The 21,605-nt window shown below is 44.0% G+C and overlaps 1 protein-coding gene across 2 annotated transcripts in view; it reads left to right on the top strand.

Moving 5' to 3' along the window:
• The first annotated feature begins 3,109 nt into the window (after nucleotides 1-3,109).
• The window catches only part of CPLX4 (complexin 4), a 28,302-nt gene continuing 9,806 nt past the window's right edge, over nucleotides 3,110-21,605 (top strand). For both annotated transcript variants that reach the window (XM_080973694.1, XM_080973693.1), the window contains exons 1-2: nucleotides 3,110-4,075; nucleotides 9,494-9,581. In XM_080973694.1, the coding sequence (XP_080829820.1) occupies nucleotides 3,909-4,075; nucleotides 9,494-9,581 (255 nt within the window). In that variant the 5' untranslated portion in view covers nucleotides 3,110-3,908. The remainder of the gene's footprint in view (nucleotides 4,076-9,493; nucleotides 9,582-21,605) is intronic.

Here is a 21,605-nt window from a genome sequence, read left to right as displayed (position 1 = left end):
TTCGGAGGCCCATTCACATGGAAATAACGCAAACAGTTATTAAAGCTATACCCAGAAACGGTTGACACAGTTCTGTAGTGCTCCTCAAAAAGAGCATGTTACAGCAAAGCCACGCTACTCCTCCAAACTATGTGGACTGTGCTGCAAAACCTTTAAGAGAAATCCCTGTTAGACATGCATTAAAATGTAACTCAAATCATGGGTATCCACCCCCTTAAAGAGGTACAGATTGAAAGAAGCAGTGTTATGAGCATAGTAGTAGTATTACCGTATTGGCCCGAATAAAAGCCGCCCCCCCCCCCCCCAATTCTGACCATCTGTGAAAAGTTAAAGTGTGGCTTATATTCACAACCTTACAAAAATCCAGCATGCAGCCAGGAGTCCCCTTGACTTTTAAATGTGTCGCTTATATTCTGGCCAATATGGTAACTACTTCCAGTGCTTCCTAATCTCTTTATTTGGTCGGCTTCTCTCTTTTATATCAGGGATAGGGAACCAGAGGTCATCCAGATGTTGCTTACTACATCTCTCATAATCCCTGATCGCTGGCCATGCTGGTTGTGGCTGATGGTAGTTGGAGTCGCGCAGCCTCTTCCCATCCCTGTCTTATACAATTTCACTTCTTCCTCGTTTCTTTCATTCTGCATTATCAAAAAGGTTTCCTTCGCAGCTTGCCCTTTTCCTTTCGCACCACCAACCTGTTGTCAGTGCACAAATCTGGGTCTTCTGGTGACCAGCAACTGTCATGGCCTCAGGGGAGGGAGAGACACTGGGTTGATTTGCCAGTTGATTTGTTCTCAACAAAACTCTGCTATTTATTTTTGCCTATTTGCCCCATGCACCTGTTGTAAACAAAATCTGCCCTTTTTTCCTTATGGGGTATCCAAGAGCCCGTATAAAGTCCTTACGTGAGTTCCCTATTGGTAGGAGAAAATAACAGAGGCCAACTAGAGAATATTGAGAAGCAAAGCAGCTAGTAAGCCTGATCTTTATTGATCTGTTGCAACAGGGTGCTCCCCTCACATGCAGGAAAGGAGGAGGACCCAGAGCCAAGGTGTGCCTGCCCTTATATAGACATTTTAAATTCCCTGCCCTGGAGCTGAAGACCACCCCCCAGATACATCATATCTACATCACAGAAAAGGCGGTCTACAACAGAAATGTGAATGTTGTTGTTTTTCCTGTCTGCCAGGTTATCTGATAATGCCTTATCTGATTGCCTTTCCTGGTAGTCTGTCACCCTTTGAGATGGTGATTTCCCAATTCCCGAGACAATGGGAAGGTTCCCTCCCTCCTTGCAGAGAAAACATTTGGTCAGTTTGGGAGTCAAAATGGTTTCAGGTTGGTCTTCCTCTGCTGATCTATGTACGTGCTTGGTTGGTACATTTATGAACATTTATTATATATATATATAAGACCTTAAATTTTATTATTACACACCACACACAAATTTGCTGTGAATTAGGCTCCAATGCTCCAAAGCGTTTCCAAACACCATTAAGTTACCGTCATTTGCTCGATTCAGAAGTGCTCCATCAAAGACATTGGTGCCTAAAAATAGGATGCAAGGACAGTCTACCGAACCCTCCTTGTGACACTAATCCAGGTAAATGCTAAACTATTTGCAGCTTCTGCGTGACTTTGGCTCTCCAGCTAGTTATGTATATTTGAGTATAAATTTGAGAGAGGCTTAGTTCTGGCTGAAGGGATAAAGTTGTGTCTGGACTATACCACTTCAGACTACCTTTTTTTACATTTTTTTACTTCAGACTATAAAGAGGGAGTCCTTGAATGAAAGACTGAATACTCCACATAAATAACATTTGCTCCTCTGTGACATCCCGTTGTCTGTGTTCTGGGCAGGATTTTGTGATTTTAAAAATTAGGGCCCAGTCACATGAGCTGCAAATCATAGTCTGAAATTAGTGGAGCTCAGAGGTTTACCATCTCAGTGATATACACTTGCTAATCTCTACATATTGTTTTATTTTATTATTTATTGTCAACATTTATATATCGCCACCCCTGCCTTGCAGGCCATTTCCACCAGGCCTGAGAGGGCAGAGCCCTGACTGACTCCAGCTACAAAAGTTGTTGGGGGAGTTGTTTTTTTGTGTGTCTTCATTTTAGATCTTCTGATTGGAAATTGTTAGGTTTGGTTGTGTATTTTATGATGTTTATAACTACTTTTGTTAGGTTGCGGTTATGTGTTTTTTCATGTTGTATGCTGTCTTAAGTATGGTTTGAACTGTGGAAAGGTGGCGTAGAAATAAAATTATATATGCTTGTACCACCCTTCGTCCAAAGACCACTGGGCAATTTACAACATAGAACTTAATAAATATAATATACAGTATTTCAAGGCATAACCCAATAGCCAGACAATACGAAAAAGTAAAACAGTTGTTATATACAGTTCTCTCATTCTTTGCTCTTTTTCTGGTAAAAAATATATGAAGTGTTGGTACTGGTATCTTGATAAAAAAATACTGTGAGTGTTAGGACAAAATGGCTGCCACAGGCAGTAAAAAAAGAGGTAACATTACCATACTACACACTAGTACATAATGCATAATGAAAACATCAGGAATAACTTTCTGACAGTAAGAGCTGCTTGACAGTGGAGTAGTCTCCCTCGGGAGGTTGTGGGTTCTCCTTCCTTGGAGGTTTGTAAGCAGAGGTTGGGTGGCCATCAGTCATGGATGCTTGAGCTGAGATTCCTTCATTGCAGGGGGTTGGACTAGATGACCCTCGGGTCCCTTCCAGCTCTGAAATTCTGTGATTCTATGGTTCTATACTAAGCTACAATGTCAAAGTACAGTGGTACTTCGGGTTACATACGCTTCAGGTTACAGACTCCGCTAACCCAGAAATAGTACCTCGGGTTAAGAACTTTGCTTCAGGATGAGAACAGAAATCGTGCTCTGGCAGCAGGAGGCCCCATTAGCTAATGTGGTGCTTCAGGTTAAGAACAGTTTCCGGACCTCCGGAACGGATTAAGTACTTAACCCGAGGTACCACTGTGTACACAATACCGGCATCCCAGCAATAAACTCCTCTGCCCGTCTAAATATGTTCGTAATCTACTACCCACTTCTCTCAGATGCAACTATAAAACATAATAGACATCTAATAATATAACTCACATCTAATTATATGTGTCATTAATTTCCCTCCTTATATACTTGATTCTACATGCCGGAGTATGAATGACTGGCAGGCAGAGAAAGATTTCCATAGAAGTTTGGCACAATGTTCCAATGGCGGACCACAAACCACTTAGGAATCTGAAAGAGCAGACCAGGCTGAAATCCAGTGCCCAATGGGATAAAACAATATTAATGGATAAAAGGATTGATTCTCGTTTAATGACGAATCCTATTCCCCCCTCCCTCCTTCCCTACAAATCTCTCTGGTCCATGGTTTGCTGACCTGTATCGCAGGATGCTCATGCAATCAACCAGGTTCCGCCATTTAAACTAAGCATCTCCCATCAATCGCAGGCATCTTTTGCGCTCAAAGGTCTTGAAACAACGGGCATCTTCCCATTGTCTCAATGTCGGCAAATTTTTGGGTGTTTTTTCTTTTCTAAAATGACAATTGGCTTAAGGTATTAATATAAAAAGTAGGTGGCTGCATCTAATGATTTTTTCCTCCGAGTAATCTGAACCATCTGCCTCTGGATACTAAGGAGTTCACTGCGCTAATCCAGATTATGGCTGACAAACTGTTTTCGGCGTAGAGTTTTCTGTAGCTCCGTGCCCTTCAAGATCTGTGTGCAAGGCTGTAGAAATTCCATTTGCCGAATAGTTTACTCTTTTTTTCTTTCGAGGTTGCGTCTCTCTGCTCTTGGCTGGTTTTTCAAATTTCGGAAGGGAGCCGGTTTTGGGGCGAAAGAAAAGAAGAACATGGCTTTCCTAATGAAAAGCATGTTGAGCAACCAAGTGAAAAATTTGGGACTTGGTGGAGGGGGTGACGAAGCCAAGGAAGAGGCAGCCCCCGCTGACCCAGCTGCAGCCGCAGGGATGACCCGGGAAGAATATGAGGAATATCAAAAGCAAGTGATAGAAGAAAAGTGAGTATAGATTCCTGTATTATCAGCTTGTAACTGATCCACTCTGTCTCGGTCTGTGCACAAGATAATAAAACCACAGGGGACGTATATGGGTAAAGTCTTTCTGCTACTTACTCTCAAGAAGTTCTGTTGATTTTTCATGTCACTGTCTCCTTGAGAATTAGACCAGGGCATTTTAATTCCCTTCCTCCAGATTACTAAGAGAGGGGGAAAGAGAAACATCTTGAGACGTCCCATATAATGATAGCTTTATGAACAGAACCATATTTTTTGTGGTTAGTGCGTCACAATGTCCCTCAATCCACTGAAACATTTTGACCAGTTCAACAGAATGCCTCATTCGGTTGGTTAGTTTTGATTTTATTTCTGTAGACTAAATGAATGGGAGGGGAAGTTGTATTCCCCCCCACACCTAAAAATAAATGAAGACAGGGGGAATTAATGCTCAGTGTTATGTGAGCCTTCCTCTGAAAGTGCTATATAATGTGCTTAAAATAATCCCTGGCTTTTTTTCCTGCGATGAGTCATTACAATTATGCAAAAAAATTGAAAAGTATAGTCTGTTGTAATTTAATTCTCTTTACCTAGAGGAGAATCTACTGATTTTAAAATCATAAGCCTTTTTATTTGTCCTTCCTCTGCCCAAACTTTCAAATATACAGCACACACAAGGAACTGTTTTGACTTGTTAAAATGAAGCTGGGTATTTTTAAAGTTGTAGAAAAGCTCTTTGAAATGTTAACACGGTCAAATATACCAGTGATATCAATAATCTGCCTGTACGCTCACGTGAAGGAAAATGAAAGGGCTTCAGTAATAAAAGCATTAAAGCCAAGCACAATTGCAACTCCAAAAACAATTGAATTTCAAATCCCTAGTGCATCATTTCGCTAATGATCAATTACATAATGGTTGTCTAAATCCCACATCTAAGATGATTAAGGGTGAAAGGTTAATGATCTATGGAATTTAAGGCAGACCAGGTTATATTTAGAAGTTGCCATTTTTGTGAGGTGGACTTCTAAACGTATGGAATCTGAAATGCAACTTCTTTATGCTGGACAGTTCTTAGCAAAAAAAAAGTGTACATCAGGGAGCGGTCAACCTCCTTCCCTCCTTTAACACCTGGAACAAATACAATCTTTGCATAGGTGAAAGACGCCTTTCAATACTGCTTTTTAAGCAAAATTGCATCAAAGGTGTTTCTTGGTCGAGAACAAAATTTGCACGTATTTCAGGACTGGAATGAAACTTTTTACACAGAGAAGGGGGGGAAGCTGCCACTATGGAAATGGGTGATTAAGGTCACTTCTGGACTGTCACCATTTCCAGGTGGCATTCAATAACATACCAGCAAATTCAGGTAGTGCCATTGAAGTTGTTTTGGAGCTCTTGCGCAACAAACCCGTCCACCATCCCCACCAATCAGACTTTTTGGGGTAAGCAAAGTGATGGGGATACGCCCAGCAAAGTGTGGGATGACGCCTGCTTGATCCAACATGGTATAACCTCCCCGCAAACAAATCGGAATGAATGCTCAATAAGCAGCTGACATCATCGCCCGCAAACCTTGTGCAAGCAAATCAGGATGAGTGCTCAATAACCAGGTCATCTGGAAGAGGCCCTACTCATCAAGAGAACTTGGTAATGGGCGCAACGTTCCCCCCCCCCTTGTAATATCTCAGTTTTACAGCTGAATAGACCGAAGTTCACAGAGGTTAAATGACTTGCCAAAGGTCACACACTGAATCAGTGGATCAGGCTGGATTAAATGCCTTGTGACCCTACGGTTTTCCCTCTCCGGTTTTCCCTGTTTCCCTGTATTTGCGACTTCGTCAGACTCTCAGAATGCAGCAGTGCTGCCAAACTGTAAATTCTAGAAGTCTGCAAAGGACAAATGTGAGATAAAGCCCACAACCAAATAACCATGGACGTTATTCAGCCATGAAAGTGACAGCACTGGGGACAGGGAATCAAACTGATGATCTACACCAGGCTTCCTTGGCCATCCAGATGTTTTTGGCCTACAACTCCCATGATCCCTAGCTAGCAGGACCAGTGGTCAAGGATGCTGGGAATTGTAGTCTCAAAACATCTGGAGGGCCAAGGTTGAGGAAGCCTGATCTACACCATACCTTGAAAACACATAGCTCCACCCCATCCCCCAAGAATCATGGGAATTATAGTTTAGCCCCATACAGAGCTATAATTCCCAGCATCCTCAAAAAACTATAGTTTCCAGGATTCTTTGAGGGAATCATAGAATTGTAGAGTTTTGTAGAGAATTGTAGAGTTTGAAGTGACCCTGAGGGTCATCAAGTCCAATCCCCTGCAATGCAGGAATCTCAACTAAAGCGTCCATGACAGGTGGCCGTCCAATCTCCGCTTAAGGAAGGAGAGTCCACCAGCTTCCGAGGGAGTCTGTTTCACTGTTGAGCAGCTCCTACTGTCAGAAAGTTCTTTCTGATGTTTAGTCGGAATCTCCTTTCTTGTAACTTGTAAGCCATTGGTTTGGATCCTACCCTTTGAATTAGGAAAAAACAAGCTTGCTCCATGGGATAGCCCTTTAGATATTTGAAAATCTCCTTCATATCTCCTCTCAGTCTTCTCTTATCAATGCTAAACATACCCAACTCCCTCAACAGTTCCTCACATGTCTCGTTTCCTAGACCCTTGATCATCTTTGTCGCCCTCCTCCACACATGTTCCAGCTTGTCAGTAAGCTTCTGAGCTTTGGTCTGCCTGACCTTGTCCATACAGCTGTTGACTACACGACTATACTCTTCCTTTGCCATTTCCCCTTTCTTCCATTTCTTATACATGCCCTTCTTAAATCTCAGTTCATCTGTAAGCTCTTTATGCAGCCACACTGGTTTCTTAGAGGCCTACCACTTTTCTTCCTTGTGGGAATGGTCTGGATTTGTGCTTTCAGTACTTCACCTTTAAGAAACTTTCATCTATCTTGGATTCTCTTCTCTTTGAGTATTTCTGACCATGGGAGATCATTTGGTAGTTCTTTAAGCATTTTGAAAACGGCTTTCTTAAAATTCAGAATGCATGTTGAACTACGCTTAACCTTCCCTCGCCTCTGTATAATGAAACCCAAGAGGACACAATCACTTCCTCCCAAGGTTCCCTGTACTTCTACTTTATTGATCAGCTCCTTCCTGTTGGTGAGGACCAGGTCTAAGATAGATCCCCTTGTTGCTCCTCCCACTTTCTGGGAAATGAAATAGTCAGCGAGGCAATAGAGGAATTTGTTGGACCTTACATTCTTGGCAGAGATACCCCAACAGATACTGGGGTAGTTGAAGTCTCCCATGACTACTATATCTCTCCTTTTTGAATGTTTGGCAATCTGCTGTAGGAAAGCATCTTCCAAATATCCAGTTTGGCTTAGAGGTTTATAGCAGACACACTGAAAGGTCGCAGCTGTTTCTCTCTCTTACAATTTTTACCCATATACTCTCCATCAGCCTTCCATGCTCCAGGTCATGGTTCTCTTCACATGTCTACACACCCTTTACATATAATGCTACTACTCCTCTCTTTCTGTCTGGTCTATTCCTTTTTAATAGGTTATGCCCCTCGATTTCTACATTCCAGCTATGAGTCTCCCCCACCAGGTTTCAGTAAAGCCTATTAGGCCATATTTGCAAAGAAGCAGCTTCCTTCTGAACTCCCATCTTTGCATATCTCTCCAGGATGATCATGCAGTATGGTGCTACATATCCAGTAGAAGTCTTCTGCTAAAAGCCACCCCTTGACTGGTGATTGAGGAAGGCACCATTCCAACCTCCCCTTGAACTTTGCCTTCCTTCCACACCCATCCAAAGGCCTTCAATTCCCAGTTTCAGAAGCATGGCTTTAAGCTAAGTGCTTCCTAGAGGCCCAAAGCAATGCACATGTCCCTATGAACATCCATGTTCAGAGACAGTAGGTGCTAAGAATACCATTCTTCATCTTGCCTATCTTAGGGGCTTCCTTAAAGCCAGTCCTGGAAGCAGGATGCTGCAGTAGATGGAACTAATGTCTGGTCCAGCACAGCTCTTTAGATGCTGCCCAACTACTAGTGTGGTGTAGTGGTTAAGAGCGGTAGACTCGTAATCTGGGGAACCGGGTTTGCATCTCCGCTCCTCCACATGCAGCTGCTGGGTGACCTTGGGCTAGTCACACTTCTCTGAAGTCTCTCAGCCCCACTCACCTCACAGAGTGTTTGTTGTGGGGGAGGAAGGGAAAGGAGAATGTTAGCCGCTTTGAGACTCCTTCGGGTAGTGATAAAGTGGGATATCAGATCCAAACTCTTCTTCTTCTACTACTAGTATAGCTGATGTATGTTCATTTCACTGAATACTAGTTGCTGGAGGGAGCTATTGCCTTCACGCTCTGCTGCTGGACTTCCCAGAGGCATCTAGTTGGCCACTGTGAGAACAGGATACCCCTGGTCTGACCTGGAAGGGCTCCACTTATGTTCTTGCTTATTTATTTTTACAATTTATATGAAATAGTCTCAAAATTGCAGTACTTTGAAACCTTGAGGTCCATTCTTAACCTGAAACTGTTCTTAACCTGAGGTACCAGTTTAGCTAATGGGGCCTCCCGCTGCTGCCACGCCACTGCTGTGCGATTTCTGTTCTTATCCTGAAGCAATGTTCTTAACCCGAAGTACTGTTTCTGGGTTAGCGGAGTCTGTAACCTGAAGGTCTGTAACCCGAGGTACCACTGTACAAAAAAGAATAAAAATCAGTTAAAACTATGAAATCAAACTTCAGTTAAAATGCCTGCTGGGTGAGATAGATAGATAGATGATATGTTGGACCTCCTCTGGATGGGAGTTCTACAAAACTGGGCTCCCAGTACTAAACACATGGCTTCTGGTGGATCCAAGCCATGGGAGACCAGTAACAGTGGCTCCTCCAAAGACCAGGTCTGAGACAGCTCAGTTGGCATGAGACTCTTAATCTCAGGGTTGTGGGTTCGAGCCCCAAGTCAGGCAAAAGATTATCTGCATTGCAGGAGGGTTGGACTAGATGACCCTCATGTTTCCAACTCTATGATTCTATGATCTCAGTAACTGGGCTGGGATATATGGGATTAGGCAGTCCTTGAGGTACCCTGGGCCCAAATGGTTAAGGCTAGAAATGGGTTAGTGTGTAATGCAGCCCAAGACTAAGACGGAGGACTCATTGTTGAGAGCTGGTTGCTGGGAGTAAAGTACAGTTCACAATATTCTTTGGGATTTGGGGGGGGGGTGTGCTTTAAGTGCATGGTGTGCATGTAATCATTTCCTTCATTATGTTATTAGAATATTTATCTTGCGCTTGTGTGGTTTTCCGCAATGTCTTCTTCTGTGGTGCGGCCTTCCTTGCCAATTTCTTAGCCATCCATGATGACAAAACCTCCCATATCTGTTTCCAGGATGGAAAGAGATGCAGCCTTTGCAACAAAAAAGGCCGAGAGAGCCGTCCTGAGGGTCCATTTGCGAGAGAAGTACAGACTCCCAAAGGTAAGATCAGATGTGTTTGGGGTTTGGGTTTTTTAAAGCAAACTTTTGTTTTAATGTTTTCCCTCTGCCCTCTGACTCAGTAGCCCAGGAGCTGGCAAACTAAGGTCTGTGGGCCGGATCAGGCCTAATTGCCCTCTGGATCCGGCCCGTGGATGGTCCTGGAATCACCGCTTGGGTCAGCATGATCGTTTGTGCTGCGCCATATTTTTTTTTGCAATTTTTTTCAGGCACCATTTTTTGCCATTCCCCACCCCTTCACACACACTGTGACGCCACCTCCTCCCTCCCTCTTCTTGGCTTCTCCCCGCCCTGCAGGGGAAGGGAGCTGGGCTTTGATTGGTGCCAGCCAATCCGAAGCCTCGCCGCCTGTGCGCTGAGGCGCGGCCCAGACTCACCACCTGCCCGCCAGCCTCTTCTTCCATGGCCGCGCAGTGTGTGCAGTCCGGCCCACCACAAGGTCTGAGGGACGGTGAACCGGCCCCCTCATAAAAAAGTTTGCTGACCCCTGCAGTAGCCCATCATTTTTAAACAAAATGTAAAATGTCCCTTGTTGGGGTTGCAATCAGTACAAGAGGGAACAACATAGATTGTTTAACTATTAACCTAAAGATATATATGTGTGTGTGTTCTTGCCTACTTATCTGTGTGGAGAGAGAGAGAGAGAAAATACATATACATATACATATACATATACATGACATCTGAAGGGATGTTTTTAATGTGTGACATTTTAATGTATTTTTTATCTTTGTTGGAAGCCGCACAGAGTGGCTGGGGAAACCCAGCCAGATGGGTGGGGTATAAATAATAAATTATTATTATATATACCTATATAACACACACACACACACATATGTGGAAAAGTACGATAGAATTGTTGTCCTCTTCAACCTGATTTACCAGAAACCCTCTGACTGTTTTCAGCAACAGGTTGAAGATTTCTTTTTCGGTGTCCCTTCTCCTGTACATTAAGCAGCACCCTGGGATATAAAAACAAAGCGAGTGACACCTTTTAGGGAGAGAGGGCTAGTTTTCAGAGGGCAGTCCTCTGTTCAAAGATGGAGGGCTGCTCAGTCCAGGCCTGGTTTAAAGATAAAGAACCATTATTTAGGGAGAGCAGGTGAGGCCCCTAAGTTGCCCATTAGCAGTGAGCACCCTGGCAGCATGTTGTACAGGCACACAGATAACACACTCACTGTATTTCCCACTAGTCTTTTCCACTATAGTGCTATTTAAATTACTTCTCCATTTGCATGTGTATACATTTAAAGATGCCTATGCGAATTGAATGCGAATTCCCTGCCCCACTTTTGTCCTCTTTCTTGGCAATGTATATAAACTGAGATCTTCAGTGCTGCTGATGCCTTGGGGGTGAAGGGAGGGGAGAGCAACTGCAAATAGCCTTCCACTTGCCTTTGCCTCCCCCTTTGCCTCCCCCCAAATCCACAGTATATCCAACCTTTCGTTAAAATGCAACATCTCAAAGAAAACAGACCAAACCCATAAAACCACACCTGAAAAACAGCAACAATTCAGCAGCAGAAACACCAGTTCCATACATCAGCCGCCTCCAGAGGCCCGAGGGAAAGAATAGGTATTAACCTGACACTGAAAGGCTGTTATTGGAGCCGGGGGGGGGGGGGGGGGACGACATGACACAACTGTCTGCAGTGGAAGGGAGTTCCGCAGCCAGGGTGCCATAACACCCTGAACCAAGTCTAACGCAGATTTAACGTTCTGCCACCCACTAACATACAAACGGGAATGTCTTAAAAGGTGTGTATCTGAACATTAGTGGAAGCAGGTAAGGTGAATGGCAAAGCTACCTGGGGAGCCTAATGCCTTTTCAACGGGAAGTTTAAAGCTTTATATAAGTCTGAAGTGTTTTTCATCACCAGGCCAGAACATTGCGTGACTACAGTCTGCAATCGAATGACATGGTGGCTAAATCTTGGTTATTAGGTTTTAACAGCTGGACTTAGTTTCTAAGTATAGAGAGAGAGAGGCTGTGTGACTTTCTGCCTGTATTTTGTTTACTGTTCAGCAGTATAAAGCTACAAGAAAAATCCTGTGTTAGTAGTTCAGCTCACATTTTGAGAGTATTGTTACACATGCTCCAATTCAAGCAGTGAGATTTGATGGGTTTCAGTTTTTACTCTAAGGTTTCTCTTGCCACATAAGGAGCCTACAAGCCTTAAATTTGAAGTTTGAATCCTAGAGTTGGAAGCGACCACAAGGATCATCTAGTCCTGCAATGCGGGAATCTTTCACCCGATTTGGGACTCGAACCCATTACCCTAAGATTACGAGTCTCATGCTTGACTTACAACTAAGAGCACAAAGCATAAATGTATTGCAATAAAAGTCATGCACTAATCAATAAAACAGGCCCTGTAAAGCAGCAGCAAAACTTCAGCAGCTAAAACTTACCACCGATAGACAGAAAAATAACCACAATCCATCAAATGCCTGGGGAGAAGAGTGTTGCGAAAAGGATGATAATGATGGCGCCAGGCAGACCTTGCTGGGAAGAGCATTCAACAAGTGGGGAGCCACAACCGAAAAGGCCCTCACCTTGTCACCATCCTTCAAACTTCCTGGTGGGGAGGGCACCTGGAGGATAACCTGAGAGGAAGAGCAAAGGGTCTGGATGGGTTCATATTGGGAAAAGTGGGGTGAGAAAAACGGTAGCTTGGTATTGAAACATTGTTTATTGTCTGCGTTAGTCAAAAGCTCACTTTTGCTGTGCCGTCTTAGAAGGGGCATGGTTAAGGAGGTGCGTCTATGGGAGCGGTCATGAAGGGCATCTGCACTTCAGCATGTATCACTTTGCCACTGGTTGGCACAGGATATGCCTGGTCAGGATCAGACCAAACCATCAATTGTGTGTATGTGTGTGGTGGGGTCCAGCCCAGCCACACTCTCATAATGATGTTGTTCCAGGTGGGCATGTTCTTTAGGACTAACTCCAAAAGCTGCAGATCCACAGGAGTGGCAGCCTTGTGTGGTCAATATGGAGAGCCCAGGCGCATAGAATTGTACGCACACAAGTAGGAATTCAATGCTGTGCTAAGGTCATCATTCCGTCAGGTCAAGCATTTCAGTTTGCCAGACAAAACGATGGCCCTTTCCTCCCTCTGTGCACTGTTCCAAACATTCTCTGACTCAGCCCAAGACAATTTTGGTGGGGCATAGGGGAAGAGATGGGGGTAAAGGGCTTCTGCTGATGGCACTCACTACTTGAACCCCACCCATAACCTCTCCTTTCCAGATATCCTGCTGAAGGCTTGAAAGCCAGTGGGGCTGGTTCAATGGCCGTAGTGCTACAGTTCCCTATCCTTTTGTTTACAGACCAAAAGGAGCAAAGAGGGGTTGAGAAAGCGCAAGAGCCATGAATTAAGTCAAGAATTGCACAGTGGCATATCATTGTGGTGTAACGGTTAGTGTTGGACCAGGACTTGGGAGACCTGGGTTTGAATCTGCACTCAGCCATAAAGATCACTGGGCAGCCTTGGGCCAGCCACTGTCTCTCAGAACAGCCTACCTCACAGGGTTGTTGCATGAGGATAATGGGGTGGGTGAGAACCACCCTAGGTACACCACCCTAGGTTCCTTGGAGGAAAAGGTGGGACATAAATGTAATAATAAAATGAAATAAATAGAGCCAGATTGTCAAGACTTGTGTGCAACAGGGAGGCACTGGTTGATCCAGGGTAACCCCAAGGTTTGCAGAAGCACAACATTTTGTTGTTGTTTAGTCGTTTAGTCGTTTCCAACCCTTCGTGACCCCATGGACCAGAGCACGCCAGGCACTCCTGTCTTCCCCTGCCTCCTGCAGCTTGGTTAAACTCATGCTGGTAGCTTCGAGAACACTGTCCAACCATCTCGTCCTCTGTCGTCCCCTTCTCCTTGTGCCCTCCATCTTTCCCAGCATCAGGGTCTTTTCCAGGGAGTCTTCTCTTCTCATGAGGTGGCCAAAGTATTGGAGCCTCAGCTTCACGATCTGTCCTTCCAGTGAGCACTCAGGGCTGATTTCCTTAAGAATGGATAGGTTTGATCTTCTTGCAGTCCATGGGACTCTCAAGAATCTCCTCCAGCACCATAATTCAAAAGCATAAATTCTTCGGCGATCAGCCTTCTTTATGGTCCAGCTCTCACTTCCATATACGGTGTGTGTGTGTGTGTGTGTGTGTGTGTGTGTGTGTGTGTAGTGGGGGGAATCTAAGTGGGAAACTTCCAAATACATCCCAGAGAGGACTAAGGCAGAAAGCAGGCAGACTGTTGAGAGGGAGTGGGAAAGAACTGAAAACCAAGTGTGCACACAACTGGGGCTGATGGACGTTGTAGGCCAAAAGATCTGGAGAGATTCTAGCTTGGCAAACGTAGATTTAGCCTCATGTGTATTTTGGACTTGAGCAAATGGAACATCATAATTCCGTCCTTATGATCAGTTTACTAACTGATATGAATAGTGGCAGGAACGCTTGGGCATCCTGAACATTTTAAGGCAGGGATGGGGAACCCCTGGCTCCCCAGATGCTGGACTCCAATTGCCATCAGCCTTGCATGGCCAATGATGAGAGATGTAGCAGTTCATCAACATCTGGAAAGCCGCATGTTCCCTACCCCTGCTTAAGGCATTGCCAAAAGAGGGAATTGATTTACCTGGGGCAAGAAAACTGGGGCTGTCCTTAGGTGAAGGAAATGGAAAAGTAAACGCTTCATATATAAAACATGGCATTCTTCAAATGTTTAAAATGCTCCGTTCCTCAAACCACTCAGCCAAATGAGTGTGGTGCACTTTGAAATTCCCTTTCCCATTGTAATGCTCCCGTTTAATCCAGTGGTAATGCAAGCAAAATTCAGAGCCATTTGAATCAGGGGGACGGATACATTAGTTTAATTGGGGATTAAACCAAATTCATCTTCCTACTTCTGACCGCAGTGAACGTGCATATCCACACTGCAGGCTCAAACTGGCTTAGGGAACTCTGGGAATTATACTTCTCTGAGGGGCAAGAGGAATCTGGATCAGAAATTGCTCGGCACTTCACGGGGCTACAGTCCCCTGACTTTAGTCTACATTGCTTTGGGGGGGAAATGGGTGTAGTAGACCCAATTTGAGTCGCACAACTCAAATTGATTTTTTTTGTTGTTGTATATATTTCAGCAACCCTAAATTTTGAGAGTCAGTAGCACAGATGTTGTAAACAATCCCATTAAAGAAGATAACAGTGGTTACTCAGAGCTCGTCAGTGGTTGCGGAGGGTCCCCATAACAATTCAAGCTTCAGGGCCCCCCAAAATGGATGTCCACCACTGCTAAGACCCCATGATGATTTTGTTCATCACTTGTATCTCTCTGCGCAGCTCGATGTTCTATACCTGATAGGCATCAAAAGGGGTTGGTCTTCCAGATATGCAGACCAGAAAGAGCAGATCCCCATTTGTCATGCGTTTGTGGCATTGCTAGAGTTACAATGAAGTCCAAGAAACGAACACAGATAATGATAATAATAAATTTTTATTTATATCCCGCCCTACCCAGTCGAAGCCAGGCTCAGAGCAGCTAACAACAGTAAAATGATACAACATTCTAAAATCAGTTCAAATCAGATTAATGGCAACCATTGGGCTAGAGTTCCGTGAGGATTGCCAAAGGAGGGAGTCAGGCTGTGCCCTGGCCAAAGGCCTGGCGGAACAGCTCTGTCTTGCAGGCCCTGCGGAAAGATGTCAAGTCCCGCAGGGCCCTGGTCTCTTGTGACAGAGTGTTCCACCAGATCGGAGCCACAGCTGAAAAAGCCCTGGCTCTGGTTGAGGCCAGCCTAACTTCTCTGTGGCCCTGGACCTCCAAGATAAGCCCAACCATCGCTGCCACCAAAGCTAAAAGAAGCGTCTCCAGACATCTTGTTTATTGTGCATTCATGACAGCTTGTGCTCATGATGGTATTGGGGCAGTTACATGCGATCCCACTTCTTTTCTTTTCTTTTGTATATAATTTTTATTAGTTTTCTTTTCTAACAACAAATATCAAAATCATTTCCAAACATACATTCTACGTTCCCCCCCCCCTTCCCGTTAACTTCCTTCAGTTACCCCTCTGGTTTGTTACATTAGATGATAAAATCTGCTATTCCTTATAAATGTCAAAATGTTATTACAATGTTATTCTTCATGCATTTTGTTAAATAAAGTTGTGAATGTTTATTCAAATCCTGCAACCGAGTCCATTTCTTTCAGTTGTTTCTGCAGATAGTTGATGAAAGGTTCCCATTCTTTTTAAAAATCACTATTGTCTTTTTCATGTAGCTTATCCGCTAGCTAATTCTGCATAGTTCTTCGATTTTTCCTGCCACTGTGCTTTCGAAGGTATTTCTCCAGTCTTCCAGTTTCGTGCTATTAGGATTCTTGCTGCTGTTGTTGCGTACATGAATATTTTCCATTTCTCTTTCAGCATCCTTGATCAGAAATACCTATTAAAAATGCTTCTGTTTTTTTTAACAAACGTCATTTTAAACATTTTTTTTCAGTTCATTATATATCATCTCCCAAATTTTTTTGATGATACTACATTCCCACCACATATGATAAAAGGTACCCTCCTTATTTTTACATCTCCAACAGTTATTTGATTCTGTTCTATACATTTTGGCCAGCTTAATTGGTGTTATATGCCATCTATACATCATTTTCATGTAATTCTCTTTCAATAAAATACAACCTGTGAATTTCATATTTACTTTCCAAAGTTTTTCCCACTCTTCAATTTGTATATTATGCCCACATCTTGTGCCCACTTAATCATTACTGACTTAACTTCTTCCTCCTTCGTTTCCCATTCCAATAACAGACTTTGAGCTTTCTTAAAAAACATTACGTAATTTGAAATTGTCATCTATTATCTCTCTTTGGAATCTAGAAATTGTATAACTAAATCCTTTCTTATTATCTTCCTTAAAGATTTCATTTATCTGTCTATGTTGTAGCCAGCTTTGAAGGTATTCCTTCAACTCCTCATAATCCTTCAATTTTAGCTTTCCTTCCTGTTCAATTAATAGATCTCTATATGTTGGCCATATTTCTTTCTTTGTTGTCATTTTAAATGATAGTACTTCAATAGGTGATAACCACCATGGAGTTTTTTCTTCTAATAACTCTTTATATTTTCCCCAAACTTTTATTAAAGATTTTCTTATTATATGATTGTGAAATTTTTTATGCACTTTGGTTTTTCCATACCACAAATATGTATGCCTGCCAAATCTGTTATCATGTCCCTCCAGTTCTATTGCCGCCTCTTTCTCCAATTTGATCCAATCCCGAATCCAAGTAAGGCATGCTGCTTCATAATAAATTCTGAAATCTGGAAGGGAGAAAAGCCCCCTCTTTCTTTTATATCTGTAAGTATTTTATGTTTTATTCTTGGTTTTCCCCCCTCCAAATAAATTTTGAAATATCTTTTTGCCATTTTTTGAAGCAGATGCTATTACTTTTTATCGGTATTGTTTGAAAGAGGAACAACATTTTTTGCAATGCATTCATTTTAATTGCTGCAATTCTTCCGAAAAAGGAAAAGTCATCCTTTCTTTATAGATATTGAGATTCCTGTTTGTTAACCATATTCCTAAATACTTTACTTTTTTGTGGCTTTCTATATCCAAACTCTGGGAGAGTTCCATCTTTTCTGATTCTCTAAGATTTTTGACTAATAATTTACTTTTGTTTTTATTCAATTTAAACCCTGCCACTTGTCCATACTATTGGGTTTAGGGAGAGGGTGGTGTTGTGGGTTAAACCACAGAGCCTAGGACTTGCCGATCAGAAGGTCGCGGTTCGAATCCCCGCGACGGGGTGAGCTTCCGTTGCTCGGTCCCTGCTCCTGCCAACCTAGCAATTCGAAAGTACGTCAAAGTGCAAGTAGATAAATAGGTACTGCTCCGGCGGGAAGGTAAACGGCATTTCCATGCACTGCTCTGGTTCGCCAGAAGCGGCTTAGTCATGCTGGCCACATGACCCGGAAGCTGTACGCCAGCTCCCTCGGCCAGTAAAGCGAGATGAGAGCTGCAACCCCAGAGTCGGTCACGACTGGACCTAATGGTCAGGCGTCCCTTTACTTTTACAGTGCTACCTCGGGTTACATACGCTTCAGGTTACATACACTTCAGGTTACAGACTCCGCTAACCCAGAAATAGTACCTCGGGTTAAGAACTTTGCTTCAGGATGAGAACAGAAATCGTGCTCTGGTGGCGCAGCGGCAGCAGGAGGCCCCATTAGCTAAAGTGATGCTTCAGGTTAAGAACAGTTTCAGGTTAAGAACGGACCTCCAGAACGAATTAAGTACTTAACCCGAGGTACCACTGTACTGTAATTACCAAATCATCTGCAGATGATTTGGCGATCCTGCTTTTAATACTATTTGTGCCTGAAAACTTTCAGGGCAGTCATACTGCTTAGCTTCCAATCAGTACATGTCCTGCAACGTCTTGCTGAAACCCTGTAACATGTCGTAGCACCAATGTTCTGGTTCCAGATTATAACGCTGAACCCTTGTCAGTCTACTCCCCCCCCCCCTTGTTTCCTGCCTTAGTGACCAACAGCATCAAGCCAAAATCCAGTTCAAGATGCACTTGTCCAAATAATCAATGAAACAAGCTTTTACAATGTCAGGATAGCAGTGTTAAATGTTGGTACTGATATTTTTCCTGCACCATGTTTTGGTTTTTAAAAATAATAATAATTGAATTAAGTATTTATCTGAAGCGATGGCCCAATTAAGTGCTCGGAAGTTTTCTCTGCAGCCTTTTGGTTTCTGTATAAATTAAGCTTTGGTAATGACATTAACAATCCACAGGGAATCTGACACATTCAGAAATGTCCTCAGGTAACCAATTATTGAATCCTCGGGGTCCTTCATTCATAATTGCTTAGGGTTACAATCACCGAGGCTATGGAACAGCAGGGGGAAAGCGTTAAACTTGGGCCCATGCGCAGGCACCTTGTTAAGGCGCAACTTAAAGAAAAGTTAAGAAAAAAATCTTCGCAGGAGCTGTCAGGTCTCGTAATGTTCACTTTGCCAGACCTTGGGGGTTGGGAACCATTTTTCTCAGGGCGCATGGAGGCGGAGAAGTCTTTTGGCATCCGACTTCCACCGCAAATCATGCTCTATAGGCTAAAATAAAGTAACGGACAAGTAGGATGCAAAACAAGACCGGTGCACATTTCTTCAAACCCACCGACACAATGAATTCTGCTTTTATGTGGATGTGCTTGATGAGGACAAAGGACAAGCTTACAGATTGTGTGGTGATGTGCCCCCCATTTTTCGATACATCCCCCTGTCTGTAAGTAGGGATGGACACATTTGCCAATGTTGGTTTCTCTCGGTTCCTCGTTTTTTCCAATCTCAAGCTCAAGTTTGCATCCGTTTCCCTTAATAGAATGCATTACTGCATATTATTGTATGCACTGTAATGCACACTCCCCCTTGCGTACGTGCATTTGTACAAATAAACAGAATTTGAAGAAGGGCAGATTTTGAACTACGGCTGCATTTTGGCTGCGTATTGTTTGAAGAAGTGCAAATTACATTAAAAGGTGAAATGAACTGAATCTCCCCAGGATTGTCACCTGTAATCTTGATTTGTTCAACACAACCACCCAGAGCCTGCTGCTTTTTAAAAGCATCTTCTCTCACTTTCCCTTGTTGCCTCTGATCCCATGAGAGCACCTATAGTTTGCTCCCTCTCTTTTCCTTCAATTTTTTCATGTGGCCTCTGGGTCAGCATCATTAGGATACAGCTTAGCAGGACTGCAGATTTACTGTACAGCAGGGCAAGGTGGCGTAGGCTGGATTCAAACTGGTTTATTTCCCGTCATAGAGTCCCACCAGGAGAAAATGGTTGCAGCAATTGGTATTAAGGAGAAAATATATGTATTGGGGTGCATATTGATATACCTATGTCATAGAATAGACACCAAGGAGCATCTAGTCAAAGTCCTGCAATGCAAGAGTCTCTAACCTCTCCTGGTATGTCCCACGGAGGACCTTACGGTCTTCAAATAAAAACATCTTGGAGATCCCGGGCCACAGGAGGTTAAGCTGGCCTCAACCAGTGCCAGGGCTTTTTCGGCCGTGGCCCCGATCTGGTGGAACGCTCTGTCACAAGAGACTAGGGCGCTGCGGGACTTGACATCTTTCTGCAGGGCCTGCAAGACAGAGCTGTTCCACCAGGCCTTTGGCCAAGGCACAGTCTGACCCCCTCTCTCCTTCTGTAATCTTTATAGAACTCTAGCCCAGTGGTTGCCATTAATTTGATTCTGAATTGATTTTAGAATGTATTTCAATTAATTGACTGTGATTTTATGTAAACTGTGCTGTTTTTATTGTTGTTAGCTGCTCTGAGCCTGGCTTTGGCTGGGGAGGGCAGGATATAAATGAAATTATATTATTATTATTAAAGCACTCAGGGCAGATCAATTAGCAGGGAGTTTCAGAGCATAGGAGGAAGACTGAATCATGGAAAATGTGGAACCAACATTACATGGGACTTCTACAAGTGCAAGTTCCACAGACTGAAGTGGCCATATCCTTCAGGTAAACTGGTCCCAAGTTAGGAAGGGACACTTTCAACGGAGCCTAGTAACAAAATCAGCAGTGTGAGGATCAAATCCAGATATTTTCTTCTTCCTCTTTGACCCTCCTGCCACACTTCATGCAGGCTGCCAGCTTCATTCATTTTCTCCTCCTCCCTGCCCCCCTTTTTAGCGCTTGGCATGTTTCTCTGATCAAAGTTTCTTTTGTGCTTTTTAAAAGTGTATATTGATTGTTGCTAGGTGCTTTAAAAAAAATTCTTTATACACTGTTTTTAAAGCGGAAACTTGCAAATCTTTAGAATAAAATGTTAAATCAAGACCCTACTTTGCAGTTGATGCAAATGGACAACAGTGGTACCTCGGGTTACAGACGCTTCAGGTTACAGACTCCGCTAAACTAGAAATAGTACCTAGGGTTAAGACCTTTGCTTCAGGATGAGAACAGAAATCACGCAGCGGCAGCGGGAGGCCCCATTAGCTAAAGTGGTACCTCAGGTTAAGAACAGTTTAAGGTTAAGAACGGACCTCCAGAACGAATTAAGTTCTTAACCCGAGGTACCACTGTATCTGAGAATACAAGATTGGTCTTTTCTTGTTGCCTAAACCAGGCTTCCCCGGCCGGCAGGCTTTTGATGGAAGCTGTAGTCAAAAACATCTGGAGGGTACCAGCTTGGAGGGCAGGGGTGTCAACTCCTGGGGGCTGAGGCTGCCCCCGAACATTTTTGGGGTGGGGGACAGCAGCAGCGGAGCAAGCTGATTGGGCGCCTAGGGTGCCCTGTGCCCAGGGGTAGGGCCAGCCGGGGCAGGACACTCTGCGGGGCCTCCAAGGATTCTTCCTGCCTCCTCCCACTCAGCCACCCTACAGCTGAGGGGGAGGCGGCAGGTGGACCGTTTGGGGCAGTGCGCACGAGCCTGCGGGCGTCCAAGCCACCGCGTCACTCCCAGGAGAGATGTGTGGCTCGGTCGTGCTGCAGGCCCCGTGGTGAGTGCCACCTGGCATTTTGTCACCCCTCTCAGTGGTGACACCCGGGGCGGCCCACCGCCACCACGCCCCCCTCCCTGGGGGCCAGGCCCCCCAATGTCCAAAAAGCGTGGAGGTGAACTGGCTCCTCCCAAGATCCTGACATCATGTGCACCCCGTCATCCTTACAAGCTGGCGCCTCTTGGCTTGGCCTAAACAAACACAGCCCCAAACACCACTTTCAGTCCTGTTGCAGATTTGAGCTCCTGACAACATGTGTGTTAACTATGTGCAAAAACAGAACTATGGTGAAGAAATAGTGCGATTGCTTCACTGTGTGTCAGACTTTGCGACTCAGGGCCAAATTAGAAGTGACATTAGTTCTGTGAATGTAGTGAACGTGCACTTTAAAAAAATATGTAGAAAAATATGGAGGAAATCTGGTTCACCTCAACTTGCTTGCTTCATC

The sequence above is a fragment of the Podarcis pityusensis genome (genome assembly GCF_964106645.2).
Source record: "Podarcis pityusensis genome assembly, chromosome: 11".
NCBI lineage: Eukaryota > Metazoa > Chordata > Lepidosauria > Squamata > Lacertidae > Podarcis > Podarcis pityusensis.
The sequence above is the reverse complement of the archived record's forward strand: the minus strand, read 5'-3'. Positions and strand labels throughout refer to the sequence as shown.